The 20,028-nt window shown below is 37.8% G+C and overlaps 1 protein-coding gene across 1 annotated transcript in view; it reads right to left on the bottom strand.

Annotated features, from left to right (window-relative positions):
- HORMAD2 (HORMA domain containing 2) overlaps window positions 1-18,352 on the bottom strand; it is a 74,893-nt gene extending 56,541 nt beyond the window's left edge. Inside the window, exons 1-6 of the mRNA XM_022550902.2 lie at window positions 12,416-18,352; window positions 8,325-8,466; window positions 6,361-6,424; window positions 5,793-5,829; window positions 2,933-2,953; window positions 1,976-2,002 (exon numbers count right to left, since the gene is read on the bottom strand). Of these exons, the coding sequence (XP_022406610.1) occupies window positions 1,976-2,002; window positions 2,933-2,953; window positions 5,793-5,829; window positions 6,361-6,424; window positions 8,325-8,466; window positions 12,416-12,466 (342 nt within the window). The 5' untranslated portion in view covers window positions 12,467-18,352. The remainder of the gene's footprint in view (window positions 1-1,975; window positions 2,003-2,932; window positions 2,954-5,792; window positions 5,830-6,360; window positions 6,425-8,324; window positions 8,467-12,415) is intronic.
- Window positions 18,353-20,028: the final 1,676 nt, after the last annotated feature.

Here is a 20,028-nt window from a genome sequence, read left to right as displayed (position 1 = left end):
CTTTAGTTACTTTCGTCAGTTCATCTCTTTCTTAAGATGGAGCAACCAGAACAAAGCCTCAAGTGCAGAAGCACCACAGCTTTGTGCAATGCCCAAAACTCTGTTGGTCTCTGGACTGGATAAGCAAACTTATTTAAGACAGAGGTTCTCAACTGGTGTACCATGACAGACTCTTCACAAGAGTGCTGCAAATTTTAGTCCATGTGTAAAATGCATTTTTGCTTCAGGTAAATATTAATGTTGTTACTGTTTGTGCAGTTTTGCTTAGGGGACAATATATACTTCTACCAGTATGAGTCAAGAAACATGGCACCATATCAGATAAATGCCAAAGAAAGACTTTATGTGAGAATGCTGTTTTGCGAGTACATAGAAGAAAAAGATCAAAGAGGTAAATAGTTCTATCAGTGACTTGGTGCTAAAGAGCAACCATAAAACAGTGTAACCCCATGGATACTTTCAGGCACTATGAACATTGCTGTGCCATAGTTATACCATAATTATTGCTGACACATTTGGTGTCCTTTTAAGTCTTTTAATACCCTTAAACATGCCACCAAATTTTCTAGTAATCAAGAGTGTGCCGTGAACACAGAGGTTAGGGATCACTGCTATAGGAAATAATATGTAAGAGTTCAAAATATTTTTTTCTGGGTCATAAATGATAGCTCAGAACTTATATAATAAGCTTTTGCTTTCTAACTTTATTATTATGTATATTGCCTGCATCAAAACTCATTTAACAGTTTTCTTCCCACTCTGTAATATTTTTCTGTAGATAGCCCAATTTCCTCAGCATTTCACTACCTCAAAACCATTAGTTTCAGATGAGTTTTACATGCATAAGAAAACATAATAATTTATTGCACTAAGGAAATGACCAATTTATTAACAATTTATCAGGAGATCTTACTTTGGGAAAGCTCCCCTCAAACCTACTGAAAACAAAAAAATTGAAACTAAACTAGAGACAAAGATAAAAATAGGTTTAGCTTGGGCATTGAGGAATTGTTACCCACCTCATGCACCAGTTTTCTTTTGCCTTGCTCAAACAGCTGTTTATAATCTTGCCAAAGAAGAAAGGATATTAAAGACTAAAAAACACTTAACTTAGTTGTGAAGGTTACCAGTTAGGCTAAATCCATAGGTTTAGGGAAGGAAAATTGAAAGCAAGCAAAAGGGAAAGGGAAGAGGAAAGAAAGCTGGGAGGAAAATAGAGGATAGAATGAGAAGAAAGAACGAAGGGCTTCTCCCTCCATTTGTGCCACTGCCACAGCTGTCATTCAAAGTAGCACAAGTTACTATTACGTATCCAGGACTATGAATTCACACTGGGAGATCGAAAAGAAGACAAGATTTGTCCTCAGGAATCACAATCTGGTTAGGGAGATAAAGTAATCTTTATGAATTAATTAAGAGTGTTAAATTGTGAGGTCCTGCTGGAGAAAGGAATTTAGAGAAAGGAGAAATTAGTGTGAACAAAACAGCCAAAGAGGCTTTCATGAAAGCTTTAAACATAAGTTGGTGTTGAGGATGAGTAGGATTCAATAAGCAGAGGGGAGAAATTTAGAGAGAGAAGTAAAGAGGTAAAGCTTTAAAAATCTATGAAAATGTCAGAAGGGAGAGAATTAAGTTATCCATAAAAAAAAAAGTTTAGCATTATGCCACAAAGGTCAGAAATAGAAAGGATTCAGCATCATTTAAAATAAAAATAAAAGGTAGTTTTCATACAGATTCTTACTGTTAACGTGTTAGGGAATACGCTCAGTTCTACTCAATGTTTTTTTCCCAATACCCTTAGGTAGTTTTTTAAATCTCATAATAAAGAATTGGTGACATTTATAATAAAACACACTGAAAAAGCTCACTACAAGTTACTTTGTTCATATGGTAGTCTAGTGATATAATTTATGGCCTCAACTCAGGTAAACATATTTAAATATAATATACTGCCCATCTCTTTATGTGTTCTTACCTCAGGTTCCTTCGGATTTGTGTAAAGCTATTTAAGGAAAAATAAACAGCATTTAATTTCGGAAACTAGATTACTCCCCACAGAATACATTTTCTATGTGAAGAGTTCAATTTGTGCTATATTAATTGAGTACTGAAATATATATATATGTATCTTGAGATATATATTTCAAGCTAGAGATAGAATAAGCTCTTATTTTGTGAACATAGAGAGTCTTTAGAGCATTCTGTGAACCCTGATTATAAGGAAATTGATAACCAGATATTTATGATTACTGCGACTGCACTACAGTCACAGCAATTTGTTATGGTTTAAAATTTTTTAAATAACTCATATATCTAAGACTCTCAATAGTATCTTCTCAGGCTTCCCTGGTGGTGCAGTGGTTGAGAGTCCACTTGCCGATGCAGGGGACACGGGTTCGTGTCCCTGTCCGGGAGGATCCCACATGCCGCGGAGCGGCTAGGCCCGTGAGCCATGGCCGCTGAGCCTGCGCGTCCGGAGCCTGTGTTACGCAACGGGGGAGGCCGCGGCGGTGAGAGGCCCGCGTACCGCAAAAAAAAAAAAAAAAAAGTATCTTCTCATTTTCCTTCTATTCTTAACTACATATACCGTGTTATATACCAGGAAGTATACAAAGCTTCAAAAAAGTCTGTAAAACTTCAAAAACAAAGAGCTTTGAGTCTGTAAATTAACTCAGAAAATGAAATTCTAATAGCCAATAGATGAAACAGATAGTATAGCCTATATATTTCCTCATGTATTATAATATGCCAAAGAAATATGTAGACTGTGATTTTTTATTAAAACTTCTGATAGAGTGTTTTTTTTTCTTCCAAAATGCATAGGACAGACAATGAAATTCAGGGAGGATGGGGGAGAGTACCGTTTTACTATTTCACTTGCCAAAAGACAATGAAGCAGAGACAGAGGCTTGGTCTTTAAATGTGCACTTACTGTAAGTACTGCCATGTGTAGCTTCAAGAGAAAAGAAAACTATTGTTACTATACACTTGCACCTATATTATTATTATTTTCAATAAAGTCTAATTAAAATATGACTTTCAAATTAAAAGATCTGAGTAGGAAAAAAATACTATTCAGAAGGTCAGAAAAATGGATACTAATTATTCATCCATTCAAGTGAGTCTCTATTACATACCCAAGGTTCTGCTGGGGAGGGGAGAGATGGAAAAAAAAAAAAAAGAAGATAACTATCCTTAGTCTCTATAAGTTACATTCTAGCTTGGGAGGCAAAAGATATACAAAATAATTCATTATTACTAAAAGTTAATTATGCCATAAGCATCTCTAAAACAGTTTGCGTTTTGAAAGTAATCTAAAATAAAAAATTTTAAGTCTGATATAAGTCTACAAAATCTCTGCCCTCCCTACAGCTACATTACTATAAACAGATTCTGCTTGGAAGAATAATGGAATATATAGATGCAGAGATAGAGATATAAGCAAGCCTATTAAAAACTAGGATACAAATGAGAAAATTTCAGGACCATAATTTTGTATCAAATTATTCACCTATTTCACCCAAAAGACTAAAACTTTAGTGACACTGTGTGGCCATTTTGGTTACTGCATACAATTGATTTTCAGACTACACAGTAACACTCTAATTTATATTAATTATTTAATTAATAGTTCATTCATTCATTCAAAAATAGAAATGGCCCCTGATCTCAGGGAACATGCAGACCAGCAGGAGAGAACAAAAAAAGCACACAGATAGGTACATCATTACAATTGTGTTAATTGCTATGAAGTAGCAGCACTGAGTGCTTGTGACCATTAAACAGATGAACAGTCTAGGCTGGGAGAGGGGTGGGGGGGGTGGTTGTCAGGGAAGGCCTCCCCGAGGAAGTAAATATTTAGGCTGGGACCTGAAGGATAAATTGGAATTAGCCAGATAAAGGGTGTGGGGTAGGCAAGAAAATTTTGCAGGCAAAAGTAACAATATGTACAAAGGTAAAAGGCACTTGGCATGTTCTCGAATGCTTGTGTGCTTGAACATGGTGAGCAATGGTGAGAGTGATGCCTTGGAAAGTATGGTCCCTAGACCAGCAGTCTCAGCATCACTTGGAATTTGTCTGAAATGAAAATTCTTACACCAGAAATTTTGGGGTGGAACCTGGCAATGTGTGTTTTAACAGGCCCTCCAGGTGATTCTGATGCAAGCTAATGTTTGAAAACTACTGCTTTAGATTATTAACTCATTTAATTCTCAAACAACCCTAAGAGGTTCGTTTTATTATTATTGTAAAGAAACTAAGTTACCAAGAGGTAGGTTATGTGCCAAGATCACACAGGTATTAAGTGGCAGAACTAGGATTCACTTCAGACTGACTTCTTCTAAACCTTGAGCTCTTAACTATATTTCACTGCCCCTCAAAGATGGACACTCAAGAAATGTTGCTAAATGAACGGACAAAGGAGAATGAATGAGTGCTGTTCGGTGTACTGGTGAGGACCTTCTTCCCCTCTCAACCTGTCTAAATACTAAGGGCCTTCAAAGTCATTTTCTCCCAAAGATTTCCCTCATGTCCCTCACTGGATATAACCCCTCCTTTTCCATACTTCCTTTGCACATGATCAATATCTTGCCTTTGGTATGCATCACTTTCTAATGAAATATCAAACTGATATGAAAAAATCAAAATTTAACAACCCAACATGGCACAGGTACTGATTAATCAGAAAAGATGCCAACTTAGCCCTGGTGCTGGGTTCCTGGAAGCTCCCCCCTGGGCCAGGTGTCAACCCTTTAGTTGCTAGATTGTGGAACAGTCTAGGGACATCCCAGAAGAGATACTGGTGGGGTGAAGGGGCGGACATGGTGGGAGTCATTTGGGATCTCAGAGAAGCAACCATTTACCACTGGATATAGAGTACTTCAACATTTTAACAACAGGTACAGCTATGCCAGTGTGAAATAGCTGATCATCAGCCGTGCATGCATGTCATCTATCTTCTGCCATGGACTATAAGCTCTTTGTGTGCACAATCTCATATCTGTTTTATTTTTGTATCCCTCAACCCCCCAGTCAGTGTTGAATAAATCATAAGTAATAACTATTCAATGAAAAAGGAAATATATCAGTGCAACTAAATAATCCAATGTAAGGCTTACTCACCTTAAGGTTTTTTAAAGGAATAGGAATTGAGAAGTAAAAAGAAGACAGAGATGGGGAAAGGAGAAAGCAGTGGTGGGAAGTTCATTTATATATTATCTCTTCAACTAGGACTAGTGCCTCTAATTTTTACACGCTTCATAGCTGTCTTGGGCAGCAAGAAAAATCTAATGCACTTAAAATTCAAGCTGCATTAAAAAAAATTCAAGCTACAATACTAGCTATTTTGAGGGAACAGGTTATATACATGTGCCAAACATAGCTAACAAAATAACTGACATAGAATAAAAACCGATTATTCAAGTCCATTTTTTCCTTTCATATCTGCAAATTGAATTGCCACTATTTTGAACATGTTCAATGTGCTAAATGCCAGATTCTTGTCTGCCCTTTCCCACATCCTGTGGATCTCTTCCAGTGACTTCAGAGGAAATTCTGTGATCAAAAAGATATGAGTATGTAAAAGAGAAAAATGAGGGTTTCATTTCTAATTGATGTAAACAAGACATCAACAGGACAACAAAGACACAAAATAAAAAGAAACTGGTTCATGAATGCAAATGTAGGAACTGGTATACTGTTAAAACACAACAATAAAATAAAGGCTAAATTTTTCTTTTAAAGGGATAAAGGATGAGTCTTTGATCCTGGTGTAAATTTAAAAACATTCTTACGTATCTCTTTTCCAAAGCATCAAAACAACCTCGAATCCTGTCAAGAAATAAATGTTTGGTGTCAATTTGGACCAGATGCAAAGCCAGAAAGAATCCCAAGTACAAAACTGATTTGTTTCTTGCTTTGAAATACATTAAATTGATAACCATTTCACCTTTCCCATTTAATCATTTTTTAGAAATTCCTATATCTTTTAATATGTTGATAGTACTTTATAAATAATACGTAAGCAATTTTGAGGTAGGGAATCACATCTTGCTTTTCTTTTGGCCTCCCATAATGTTTAGGACACTGACATGCATATGATGAATAATCAAATTTTGATTGATATTTTTCTTTCTTATATAAAGTCCATTTTCTTCAAAAACAAAACTAAATCAGTATCTTAAAATAATATTGAATAATTGTTACACATTTCTAGGAAATTAAAAAAAAAGAAGATGAAAAGAAAGAAAGGAAGAAGGCAATAGTTTTAAGGAAATGATCTTACCAAATAAAGTCTTATGGGTAATTTCAGCTATGATAAAAATAATGTTGTTCAACTTTGGTGGAATTTCAATTACTTACCACCTGATAATATGCAGTGACCCAGGACATTTTTTATCTTCTCGGAGGATTTTTAAACTGAGGTCTACAAAAATAGAAACAGTCTGTTGCACTAAAATTGTCCATACTAAATAAGGGTATTTCCTTTCATGATTTTATTTTTATAACTTACTTAGTTTATAGCTTATAAAAACATTTTGAATCACTAAATATCTAATTTAAAAATAAATCCTATGTTGATAATTGACTTAGTTCCCATTTTTATTATAGATTAGCAGTCTTCCCTTCTACAATGTAGCACAACTGACTTGGTTGCAAAATCAATTTGTGTCACTTCTTTGCTTCTGCTGAATTCTAAGTTATCATAAGGTAGTACTGAGACCATCTCCATCAACCAATTTAAAACGTACACCTCAGTCTCAAATCACTTCTCTGGTATTTCTCTCTCTCTCAATGAAAGAAAAAAGATGAAAAATGTTTCCATGGATTATTCTCAAATATTAATTTCCATCTGAAATTCGACTACCTTACTATAGGAAGGAAGAATAAGAAAATCACATTAAAAGTTTTGGTTTAGATCAGTCTAAAATCAATTACTGATTCATGTATGACTTTGTATAAATCACTTCACCTTTTCAGATTGTTTTCCTATCCTAAAATTGATGTTACCTCTATTGCTATTGAGAGATATGAAAATTATTCCATATTGGTATAACATTTAGAGATTGCCAAAAAGAGAGCAACTTAGGAGTACTGGGCATTTTTATGATATATGCTACTTTAAGTACAAACACTGGGAGGGAGATATATAACTTCCATTAAAACTGTCACAAAAAATAAAGCTATAAACAATGGTATTGCCCTCCATGCACAGGTTAGTGATTGGCACACAGTAAGCGCTTAGTTAATTACTCCAAATATGTCTTTTTCCAATTCTATATTCCAAACAAGAGGAGAAACTGCAACTATATGCTACATATAAACATTTTCACTATTACAGATTTATATCCTATAGACCAAAAGAGGACATAACACAAATGAGGCTGTCACAGTTGCAAATATAATGCTTTTGTGTTTATAGCACACATGCATTTCATTGATGCTCATGTAGAGAATCAAATGTTTAAGAAAATTAAATTGGAATGAGGCCTAAGTATATCATTAAATACAGATGTGAGAAATTTAAAGTAAAGTTAGATTTTGAAAAATAACATCTTACAAGGAAACTTGTAGCCCTCTATATTTATTTTCCAAATGATACTTTCCCACTTTCATGACAAATCAGCAAAATTTTCTGAATTGTTATCACAATCCATCTTTTTAAACAAAAAGATTTTTGAAAAATTGAAGAGTCCTAGGTACATTCTTTTTAATACAAGAGAAGGAAAGGAGACAGAAACGGCTTGTAATACAAGGAAATGAGATCATGAGTTTAAGGACATAAGAAATAAAAGGAAGAAAAGTAGAAAAGACAGAAAATTAAGAAAAAACCAGAGCTGATTAGAATAATAATTGTCTACATATCCATGTTAATCAACAAATGGGTTTGGCATGGGTATGCATATTTTCCACATATTTGTATATGTTAACAGAAAGAATTAAACTTCTCAATTAAAATTCCTCAAGGCCAAAGTCTACCTCAAAGAAAAAAATTCAGTTGAGACACAAAATAGTGCAAATGTACAGCACCCAAGTAGATTTCAATCTGGCTGCTGCTTTTGTAGGTACAGTTTAGAATTACTGGGCTTGTCCATACATATTTCTTTTCTCTTCATTCGGTGATTTGGTATTAGCCAGGAACTAATGGTTCCTATAAGTAAAACCACTAAACATAGTGAAATTAAAATGGAAAATGAATTAGCAAATTGATCTTAAAGAACCCATGACTTGAAATTAGCACACTCTGTGAGAAAGTAAAGTTTTACTCCTGCCAAATAGAGGAAAAGGGCTCCACCAGCCAAAGTAACCATTTAGTTAAACTTTACCATCCAAATGGCCTTCTTCATAAGAGCTCTCTGGAAACAGGCCCCTTAGATATGTTACACATGAGATAGAAGTAGCAAAAAGTTTCTTCACCATTATCAATGACTCATGCTCATTAATTATTTGACATGGGAAAACTGTTTCCTGGGAGGGGGGGAAAATGAAAAAGATTAGTATTCTTTAATATATTCAGCCCATCATGCCATTACCACAAGTAAAATGGAAAGATTTTTCAAGACCTCAAATCTGATACCTTTATAGATAATCAAAAGGAAACTGGGCTTTGAATATTGCGTCAGATTAGATCTTCACTGGCAAGGCAAAGAAGAAAGGCAGAGACGGTTATCCAAGTAATTCAAGACTGATATAATTTATTTTACAATGACCCATGGATTTAAGCAAAATGGGGAGTTTTACTATGATTATATAATCTTCCCTTTCATACACTCCTCGGAACCCACTGCAATCTGTCTTCCACCCGCTCTGTTCTATACTATTCTCTACAAAGTCACCAAGTACATCCTATCATTGACCTCATCTCGGTCCTCGTACTATGTAAGCTCCTCTGCAGTGCTTAACACTTTTGCCCACACTCTCCTCTCTCTCAGTTGCCATAACATCCTCAAACTCAGTTTATCTCTATCACCCTGACTGAAACCTGATCCCAAGTTTCATTCTCAGACAAATGGATCAGCATCCACTCCAATCATCCAAGCTAGAAGTACAGTCATCTTCGGCTTCTCTCTCTCCTCCATTCCCCATATCCAATCACAAAGTCCTATTAATCCTCTCTAGGAGAGTTCTCAAATCTGTTTTCTCCTTTCTCTTCTCACTGCCACTGCCTTGGCTCAGGACATGGTCACTTCTCCCCTTTAATACTGTAGTTGCCTCTGACCTCCCTGCTAACAGTTTCTTTCATTCAATCTGTCCTTCATACTGCCAACATTATTAACTTTAAAGAATACAAATCTTATCATGACACTCCCAGTGTTCATACAGGATAGAGTTCAAGTGTAGCGTTTGAGAACTGTCAAAATCTTATCTTTGCCTAGCTTTCCTGTCTCATCTCCCACCCCTCCCTTCTGCCCCTCCTCCCTTATCCCCTCCTATGCACCCTACTCCCTAGCCATGTGGAACTACTATTCATCTACTATTCTACTACCATGTATTTCCACATCTTTGTGCTTTGCTTAAGCAAAAGTTCTGCAGTATAAATGACTCTCACAGATAAAGCTGAGTGCAAGAAACCTGATACAATTGAGTACTAAAGTATGATTTCATTTATATAAAGTACAAAAGCAGGTGAAGCTAATCTATGATATTAGAAGTCAGAATGGTAAATCTCTGATTACCTCATTCAAATTCAGAGGTCTTTCTTACTATACTGCACAGTTTCAACTGTTGAAGTTTTAATAATTCTGTTACTTAGAGGCAGGTACTACCCACAAATATGCATTTAGATGAAAGAGAACGCCCCAAAATCTTTATCTATATCTGGTTCTAGAATGTCTTCAGGACATTCTAGACATGATTTTGCAATGTAAGCTTGCTTCCTCTTTGGTACACTACATAGCGAAAATGAATTATCAGTTCATCATTTTGTCAAACCATATTATATTCAGTTGTTAAAAAGATACATAAAATTATTCTTGCATGTATGATAGGAACTTTGGGGACAAATTATTATGGATCTTAAAAGTCAGACTAAGGGCTTCCCTGGTGGCACAGTGGTTGAGAGTCCGCCTGCCGATGCAGGGGACACGGGTTCGTGCCCTGGTCCGGGAAGATCCCACATGCCGCGGAGTGGCTGGACCTGTGAGCCATGGCCGCTGAGCCTGCGCGTCCGGAGCCTGTGCTCCGTAACGGGAGAGGCCACAGCAGTGAGAGGCCCGTGTGCCACAAAAAAAAAAAAAAAAAAGTCAGGCTAAGGAATTTATGCTTTATTCTGTAACGAGTGGAAAAGCAGCAGGTTTGATTAGGAGAGTGAGTAGAATAATTGTTTTACAAATATTAAGCTACAGCAGAAGTAGGAAAGATTAACGTTGAAGGAGAATTAGGTATGTAATATGCATGTGTGTGTATGTGTATGTGTGTAAAATTTTACAGAAAATTGCTTTTGGTACCCATAGATCCTGAGAAATTAAGGTTCTTTTGGGGTAATTGGGTAATAGCTGGCATGGTATACATGTATAATAACTTATTGAAAACATGCCAAAATTTAGAGGCAATACTTGAGTAATAACCACTTGTAAAATTAAATAACCTAAAAATATAAAGATGTTTACTTTAAATATAGAATCTAAAAGGCCATTTGTAATAATGAAGATCAATGATTGGAAGAGGCCTCTAGAATTGTTACTTTTCTATACTCCAGGGATTTTTTTCTCAGCTCAGTTGATCTAATACTTTAAGGGTTATCATTCACGTTTTTATAAATGTCTAATACATGAAAATACTGTGGCTTGATAATAGAAAACACTATTATAAATTATTTCAATAAGAAATTGTGCTAATGATATAAGTAATGTTTGACAGCTCAGCTGTCAAGCTACATGACCTACGCCAAGTTACTTTACTTCTCTGAGCTTCAGTTTTCCCCTTATTTCAAGGTTTAAGTGAAATAATAATATAAAGCCCTTGGCACAGTGCCCAGCACATGGTAAGTGCTGAATAAATGTTAGCTTCTATAGTTATTATTATTGTTGTTTTAAGTATTAAATAGCAAAATCATACAGTCACTTAAAATTTACTGGGAGGAGTAGCTCATGCAGTCCAAACTACAAAGATCTGTTTATATCAAAAGGTCAATTTGTTAATTTACAGTGAGAAAAATAACTGCCAAGCTGATTGCAATTCATATACCCAGCTCAGCATTTTCACCCCAGGAAGGGTTTCCTAAGTGGAAATGCAATGAGATCAGAAGTTGGCTTGGTGAGTATATTGAATTTGAGCCAGAAAGATGACTGCTTTCTCTCTGCCCTAATTCTCTTTCAACTTCAATCTTCCCTGCCTCTGCTACAGCTTAATATTTCTAAAACATTATTTTACTCACTGTCCTGGTGAAACCACTGACTTTCCATTGATTACAGAATAAAGCATAAATTCCTTAGCCTGGCTTTTAAGATCCACATTAATTTGTCCCCAAAGTTCCTATTCAATTTTATTTCCTACTTCTGTCCAACATGATGACACTCCACTACAGTAAGGATGGATTCTTTGTTATTCTCTGAAACATGCCATGCTCATTTCTTACTCTGAGCCAAGGCATATGCTAGTTTTTCCTCATGGAATTCTCTTCTCTCTCCTCTCTCCTAATCCTTTTCATTAATTAAGGTCCACCTTAAGTCCTATCTCCTTCGTGAGGAATATACAAACCATTCCAGTCTATATAAAATCTCTGAATTCCTATAATTTGTATTGCTTTACTCTTTTCACATATATTTAATGCATATACTGCTTTGTATATTGACTTACCTCCTGTAAATCTTATTTCCCTAACCAGATTATAAACTTCTAGAATGTGAAGATTCTTTTTTTTTAATTCTCTCAGAGAATAACACAGCATTACATATATATTATATAATATTAAGCTCTCAATGAATCAATGAATGTTCATTAATGAATGTCATGGGACAAGATAAATTTGCCCAGGTGAACCCAGCAAGGTTGCCTGGCCCTGGCATGCTTCCCCAGGGCCCCAGGATCCTAGTTTCTCTAAGTGCTCTCTCCTCCAGTTATTATAATTACATCATAGTGTGCATTAGAAGTGTCCTAATTGTGTCAGGAAGTGAATGTCTAACAAAGAGCCATTCTCTTTAAACATCTTTTTTTGTTTCTGATTTCTTTTGCTCTACAAAGTCTAAATATATAAACATGAAACAAGCACCCAATAAGTTACTTTGTAGAAATCTATTCTAATTTCCTGAACATCCTCAGTGCATTAGCCAGTTAAAATGTAGACATACTCTGCCAGAATATTATATGCCGATTAACTGACAAAACTGCTGTTTAAAAAAACACCAAAGATTAAAGTCATGATTCTGAACTAACTCACTAAATAGTCATTGATTTTCTTTTAATTCTTAATAAATACCTTAGGTGCCTTGTGAATTCTGATAGAATGAGAGAGCTGAGCAGTGGCCATTATAGCAATCTATCAAGGATTCTTTTAACAAGTCTAACCTGTAAAAAAAAAAAAAAATTAGAGACCTTGCCTAACGTAATCCTTATTGTGAATTTTCCGAAGAACTATATAATTAGCATTTGATTGTATTCTTTTGAAAATTAGTTTAATAAACATTTTTATCTCCACTACCAATTTTCTATAAAGTAAGATCTCTGGATTAGTTTTTCCAACCACCCGATAAAAATTTAAGTTGACTTACTTGTTCCCAAATACATTTGGAGGGGAAAAATAAATTGTAAATCCCCTAAAGATTCAACAGTATATTTTACTCATCCTTGTTATTCCCTCAGAGTGTAACAGTGCTCTCTATATAACAGGGGCTCAAAAATACTTCTTGAATTAACTTCATGTGTAACTGATTTTCAAAGTAAACTCAAAAGTTAAAGTTTACACTTCATACTTATTAGGATGGCTATTCAAAAAAGTGGAAAATAACAAGTGGAGGTGAAGATGTGAAAAATCAGAATCCTTGTACACTGCTGGTAGGAATGTAAAATGGTGCAGCTGCTGTGGAAAACAGTATGGCAGTTCTTCAAAAAGTTCAATAGATTTACCATATTACCCAGCAATTCCACTTCTAGGTCTAAACTCAAAAGAATTGAAAGGAGGGATTCAAACAGATTACACACCAATGTTCACAGCAATATTATTTACAATAGCCAAAAGGTGGAAACAACCCAAGTGTCCAACAACAGTTGAATGGATTTTTAAAATGTGGTATATACAATGGAATATTATTCAGCCTTAGAAAGGAATGAAATTCTGATACATGTTGCAACATGGATAAACTTGAAAACATTATGTTAAGTGAAATAAACCAGACACAAAAGGATACATTTTGCACGATTCCACTTATATGAGGTAGAGATACCTAAAGTAGTCAAATTCATAGCAACAGAGAATAGAATAGAAGTCACCAGGGGCTGGAGGGTAGAAAGAATGGGGAATTCAATGAGTACAGAGTTTCTGTTCAGGATGATGAAAAATTTTTAGAAATGGGTAGTGGTGATGGTTGTACAACACTGTGAATGCACTTAGTGCCACTGAATTATACACTTAAGAATGGCTGAGATGATGAATTTTATGTAATGTACATTTTTCCACAATAAAAAGTATTAATATTTAAAATACATAGTTTTCAATTCTGTTGCTTCACTAACATAAAAAAGAAGTAAATTTCCCTTTTTCTTTTCAAAGTACTTAATTTATATTGTAGTTTCTTGTCAAGGTTTTATGGAGTTCTGACCAAAATATCTGTAGATAACCCACTTAAAGAAATTCCATTCTGGATCACTCAGGATAGCCTGTGACTTGTTTTTGTGTACAAATTAATGCAAGATTCTGGAAGATTTTGCAAATAAAGGAGGGCAGAATTATTTAAGGACACTGCCACAAGGTGGTGATAGAGATTATAAACAGGTAATAATTTCTCTCAAATTATTTCTTCAGAGCAGCACTAGGGGACACTCTTTTACAAGATTTTACATGAGACTGAAACCACCTAATAGTCCTTTGGTCCTTAATGATTCCAAGGTATCTTTTGTTGACTTCAGATTATAACCTTCATTTCTGAGTGTAACTTGACCCTTTCTTAGCTTTTGGTGTTCTTCAAGGGCTCTGTCCTAGGAGATTTTTTTTCTTTTTTTAACTTCTAAACACACTCCCTGGATGAACAAATACTTTCTTGTTGTTTCAATTATATTTCTATTCTAACGACTCTTAGATGTATTCCCCCAACCTAGGTTTCACTGGGGAGTTGCAGATCTATACCTCTATGAGCCAGTTCCAATTTGATGTTCCCAGCATACCCAAATGTGAATTCTTTTGCCCGAAACCTATGTCTGTACCTTAGCTAAGTGAATGACAACATCAAATACCTAGATGCTCAAGCCTAAAAACTATGACTCAACCCTGTTCCCTCCCTCATTCCCACATCCATTCTCCTTTCTCAAGTGTCCACTCCTCACTTTATACACATTGTTGTCATCTATGCTTCAGATCAGATCAGCCTCATCTTTTGACTGGATTTCTTCAACCACCAGTCTGCCTGTCACTGGTCTTACCCTTCTCCAGTCTGTTCGTTGTATTGCAGCCAGAGTATTCTTTTTAGAGTACAAACTTGACTATGTAACTTCCTCAACTGAAATACTTCAGTGGCTCCCCACTGTCCTCAGGATGAAATCCAAACTCCTTACCATAGCCTCAAGATCTGGCTCATGCCTCTTTAGCTACATCTCTAACCATTTTCCCTTACACTTTTATGCATCAGCTATTCTTATCTACTTTAATTAACCTATATTCTCTCTAGCTTTCAGGCTTTTGTAATGTTCCTTCTGCCTGAAACATCCTCCTCCCTTTCCAATTCCTACTCATCTTCTAGACATGGCTTAGTACAAGTTTCTCGAGGAATTATTCCCTGGTTCACCACCAAGTCTGGGTTATGTGCCCATTGTAATATATTCCATATCATTGCATTTATGTATCCACCCCACCCTGCTGTGAGATAATGTGAGGGCAAAGTTGTATCTGCCTAGTTCATTCTATATTTTTAAAGTTTTTTTTTTAAGGTACAATTCAGTAGGTTTTAGTATATTCATGAAGTTTTGCAACCATCACTACCATCTAATTTCAGAAGATTTTCATTACGTTAAAAGAAACTCCATACCCACTAGCAATCACACCTCATTTTCCCCTCACCTGACTCCTTGCAACTATTAATCTACTTTTCATCTCTATGGATTTGCTTATTCCAGACATTTAATATAAATGGAATCATATATAAACTTTTGTGTCTAGTTTAGCTCATTCTTGAATCCTTAGCACCATGACAGTAGTGGAATAAAGTAGGTAGGTGCTCAAAAAATATCTGCTGAATCAATAGAGAAGTACTACATGAACAAGGAAAAAGTAAGGGTCTAGAATAGAATTACAGAATTTTAGAAGTAGAAGGAACTTTAAATGTCATCTAGTCCAAACATCTAATTTTCTAGATGAGAAAATCAAGGTCCAGAGAAGTCAATTGACTTACTCAAGGTCAGTCAGAACTGAGAATAAAAATCAAGAAAATTTGACTCACAATTTAGGGGTTTTTCTACAATGACTCTGCGTAATGAAATTCCCCTTGCTTTCATTCCATCTAAAATACTGCATTACCAGCACCTTCTTAGTTGTTGGGCTTGCTTGCTTATTTCTAAACATGGTAGGGTCTCTTTTTGGTGTCCAGAGATAAACTGGCTTCAGGAAGGCAAAAAAATCTAAATAATTATTTTAAATAGCCAGGCTCCTTTCAACCTCTAACTATTCTGTTGCTACTGTCTTTTTCCCTTTGAGCAGGTGTTTTGTGGAGGTCTCCTATTCAAGTACAAACTCTGCTTAATTTTGAAAGCTCACAAGCTGACAGCCCCAGGAGGTATGACTCTACAGATCATGTACTCTCAGAGAATTACTCTGATAATTTTTTATCACCTTGTTCTGACTCATTATCTAAAACTTAAGAGATATTTCATAACTATGGGTTTTAAGAACAGAACTTTAACTTCCAAATGTCTTTGACTTATATATTTGCTTGTATATTGGATCCACAAACATCTGAAACTTCACAGGGCATCAATACATTCACTCTTATGCTTGATATGTCTACTCTGTGACAAGGATTATGATCTTCTTGAGAAAAACAAAATTTCTGTGTTTTCTCAGATAAGACTCACTCTGGGCTTACTTCTTGACCTGCATCACAATTGCCCTATTTAAAATGGTGGCACAATTACTCTTTTACCCTTTTATGTGTGAATCCAAGATTCAGATAAAAATTAACCAGCTGTTGTTTAGTTTCTGAAGGCCTAAGCCACTTTTTTTTGGGGGCGGTGTAGGTGGCATTCTGAGTGACACACAAAAAAAAGTTTCATTACATTTGCCCAAAGACAATAATAGTTGATTTCCTAATACTTTTCACCCATCTTTCCCAATCTTCCAAAACCATTTTTTTAAAACAAGAAAATCCCTTGTCTATCAAATGTATAATGTCCAACAGCTAGATTCTAAAATGCAGCCAGATGACCTTCCATACATGTGTATGGTATGAAGGAGATAGCTTTACTCAAAGGAAGTACCTGTCAACATAAATGGGCTTAAATCAGAGTTGGAAGGGGGAGGAGACATCCTCTAAAACTAATCCAATCCTTTCATTTTAAAGAAAAGTCAATTCAGTGGAGGAAGGATAGTCTTTTTAACAAACAGTGCTGGAACAACAGGACATCCATAGACCAAAAAACCCTGAAAACCTTCAACCTAAATCTGACACCATATACAAATATTAATTCAAAATGGATCATAGATTTAAATGTACAATATAAAACTATCAGTACAAAGAAGAGGAAAGTGAAGTCCAGTAAGGGAACGTGGTTTGCTAAAGGTCACCCTGTGACTCAGAGGTTTCAGAGTTTGCTCCCATAAATTATTATTCTCCATTTTAACAAATCCCATTTGGTCCTGTTAATTCCCCTACTCTGTGCTCACTCAGAGTAAATGGTTTCCACTATATTAACTGGGTATTTATTCATGCTCTTTTGGTTTTTTAATATCTTCTTCAGGCTACTTCAATTATTCATTCTATTCAACATTTACTGGGCGACTACCACGTGCTAGTCTTCGTGTAGGCTTTTACAAAGATGTAAAATACTGTTCCTACCTCAAGAGATTTATGGCCCAATGGGGGAAAAATTAGATTATTATCCTAATCAGATTAAAACTCCTTTACGGGCAAGAACTGTACTTTTTCTTCATTTTCATCAGCCAAGTAACATGATGTACTGCACACCGAGTCCAGTGCTCTGCACAATTGAACACATTTCGGTGATTGGTTAATCTTGAGTTTCAAGACACTCTCTCCCCTTCACTGTTTGGGGAACTAAAGTCCATGAGATTAAACAGCAAATCCTGGATAAGGCGAAAGAGGAGCTGAGGTCATCCCGTGGGGACTCACACCTCTTGGTGTGCGCCAGCCATTGATTCTCACAGAACACCTCAGTGGCTGGAGAAAACCTGACCTAGAAGATAGACAGCCCTCCCCCACGAAGCTCCCGATCCGACTGGTTGCAACACGCAGGTGTCGGCCGGAATAAGAGCTTGGCTGCCGACTGCCCGCTGCTGCGTCCTCACCTGGACTGATTCCTTCTTTTCTACCACCATTCCACCATTTCAATTTAAAAGCTACCTTGATAGTGGGAATGTGAGTGTTCCCAGTACAATTCTCTCCAACCCCGCACCCCACTTCCCCCACCCCCAGTAAATGTGAAATTTTTCATCATCAAGCTTTGGGGAGGGGGGTGGGGAATGCTACCTAGACCCCTCAGACCCGGCCTTCCCGCTACTCCTCAGAATACTTCGGGCCTCACAGAAATACTTTCAAATCAAACTTAAAGCCTCGAGGAAAAAGAAACGTAAAGGGAAAAAAATAACCTAAGAGGAAAAAAACCCCAAAAACTCTAACTAACGACGCTCAAGCGCCGTTTTTCTCCGTATGCCTCGCATCTGGACAGCCCTCACCTCAGAGGGTCGACGCCTCCCAGTGAGAGGGACTCAACGGCCTTTTCCGGCTCAAACGCTCCCTCTGGCTTATGAATAATCAACGAGACCTTCCTGGGCGGGGCGAGACGCTTCATGAATAATTCATCACTTCTGCTCGCGTGAGCGGCCCGCCTCGCTCGGTCTCATGAATATGCAAAAAGAGGCGAACGACGGCTAACGCGCCCCCAGCAAGCCCCGCCCTCCACGCCTGGCCTCCTGGCGCCCGTGAGGAGGTGGTTCCCTGCCCACCTGCCGTCAGGCCTCCGGCTCCAAGGCTCTCCTCCGGCGTTTCCCGCCCTTCAGAGGGTTCGCCGGGCGCTCCCGGGCCTGAGGGACCCGCACCGAGCTCGAGGCGCCGCACACGGACCCCGACGGGGCCTTCGGCTGGGGGCTGCTCCGCCTGGGCAACCCTTACGTCGAGGACAGCCTGCTGCCAGCCTCCCAGAGGAGACGCCTGCCCGCCGAGGTGAGGGAGGGCGGGGAGGACTTCGCGGGCCCGGAGGGGCCTGGGTTAGAGCCTGCGGGGCCGTGGGGTTAATGCGGGCCAAGGGCCCGCCGGGGGTGGGGGTGTGGGCTGTGGGAGGGGAGGCTAGAGCCTGGAGGGACCGGGTCAACGCAGAAGGGCGGTAGAGGCCCAGAGGACAGAGGTTTCGCGCGCGGGAGGGCATCTCTCCACTTCTTCCCTGTATGGACCCCCACTTTGCATTATTTTTAATATTCATTGGTAATTATGGAAATAAAACACGAATATGTGCTCCTCTTACACTGCCTCCTAACCTGGTCCCCTGCGCAGAGGTAACCCCAGTGAGCAGTTGGGTGTGGGTCTCCGCAGGTCCCTTTCCAACGGGTTCAGCTACACATCTAGTATCTTGTGGGGCTTCTCAGCGGTTTGTGGAGCCCCTGGAACCTCTGCAGTGGGGTTTCCTGAGAGAGTGGATGAAGCACTGGGTCACCTGAAACCTGTTTTTACTTTGTTTCCACAGTAAAGGAAAACAAAAAAAAGATTAAAGTTTGTAAAAACCTAATGACTAAAACCAAACTTCGGGCAGTAAATTCCTTTAGTGCAGGTTTTCTCAATCTCAGTAGTAGTACCCTCCCCACCTCAAATCATTTGACAACCCAAAATGTCTCCAGACGTTGTCAAATGCCCCCTGGGGGACAAAATGGCCCTTAGTCAAGAACTACAGCTGACCCTTGAACAACTCGGGGGTTGGGGGTGCTGGCAGTCTGCACAGTCAAAAATCTGCCTGTAAATTTGTAGCCGGCCCTCCTTATCTGAGGTTCGGCATCCAAGATTTAAACCAGCTGTGGATTGTGTAGCATTACTGTAGTATTTATTGAAAACAATCCACGTGTAGGTGGACCCGCGTAATTCAAACCGGTGTTGTTCAAGGGTCATCTGTACTGCTTTAATTCTGTACTTTCCAGAAGTAACTGCTCTTTAAAACAACCATGCAGATGATCTGTCTGCTCCAGCCCTTTCCAGCCTCGGCATTTTCCTGCTTCCCTCTAGCTGAACCACTAGGCCCTGTGTGCTGGCTGTGCTCACTTGAGGTCCCTGTCAGCTAACCACTACCATCTCCAAAGGGCCTTCTCTATGTTGAAGTCCACCCCCCTACCACACCGCATGCACACACACACACAGTTATTCTCTCTCATTATCACTCTGTTTTCTTCCTAGAACTAATCACAATCTGGATTTCATTTATTTGTTAACCTGTTTTTCTTTCTTCACCATCTAGAATGCAAGTAAGCTTCATTAGAGGCCTGATCTCTTCAGGTCACCCCAGGATCCCCAGTGCCCAGCACAGTAATCAATAAACTTGGTGGACTGAGACAATAAATTACCCTCTCTTCCTCCCAAGAGTTTCTGCGGGGTTTCTCCTACTCCTTTCCATCCACATTCCCTTCTGGGCTCCTCTGTGACCTTTGTTTAGAACTAAAATGGATGAATG

Source organism: Delphinapterus leucas, chromosome 14 (genome assembly GCF_059928025.1).
Source record: "Delphinapterus leucas isolate spDelLeu-1000000601 "Yukka" chromosome 14, BTC_Dleu_Yukka2, whole genome shotgun sequence".
NCBI lineage: Eukaryota > Metazoa > Chordata > Mammalia > Artiodactyla > Monodontidae > Delphinapterus > Delphinapterus leucas.
This window is presented reverse-complemented; position numbering and strand designations above follow the sequence as displayed.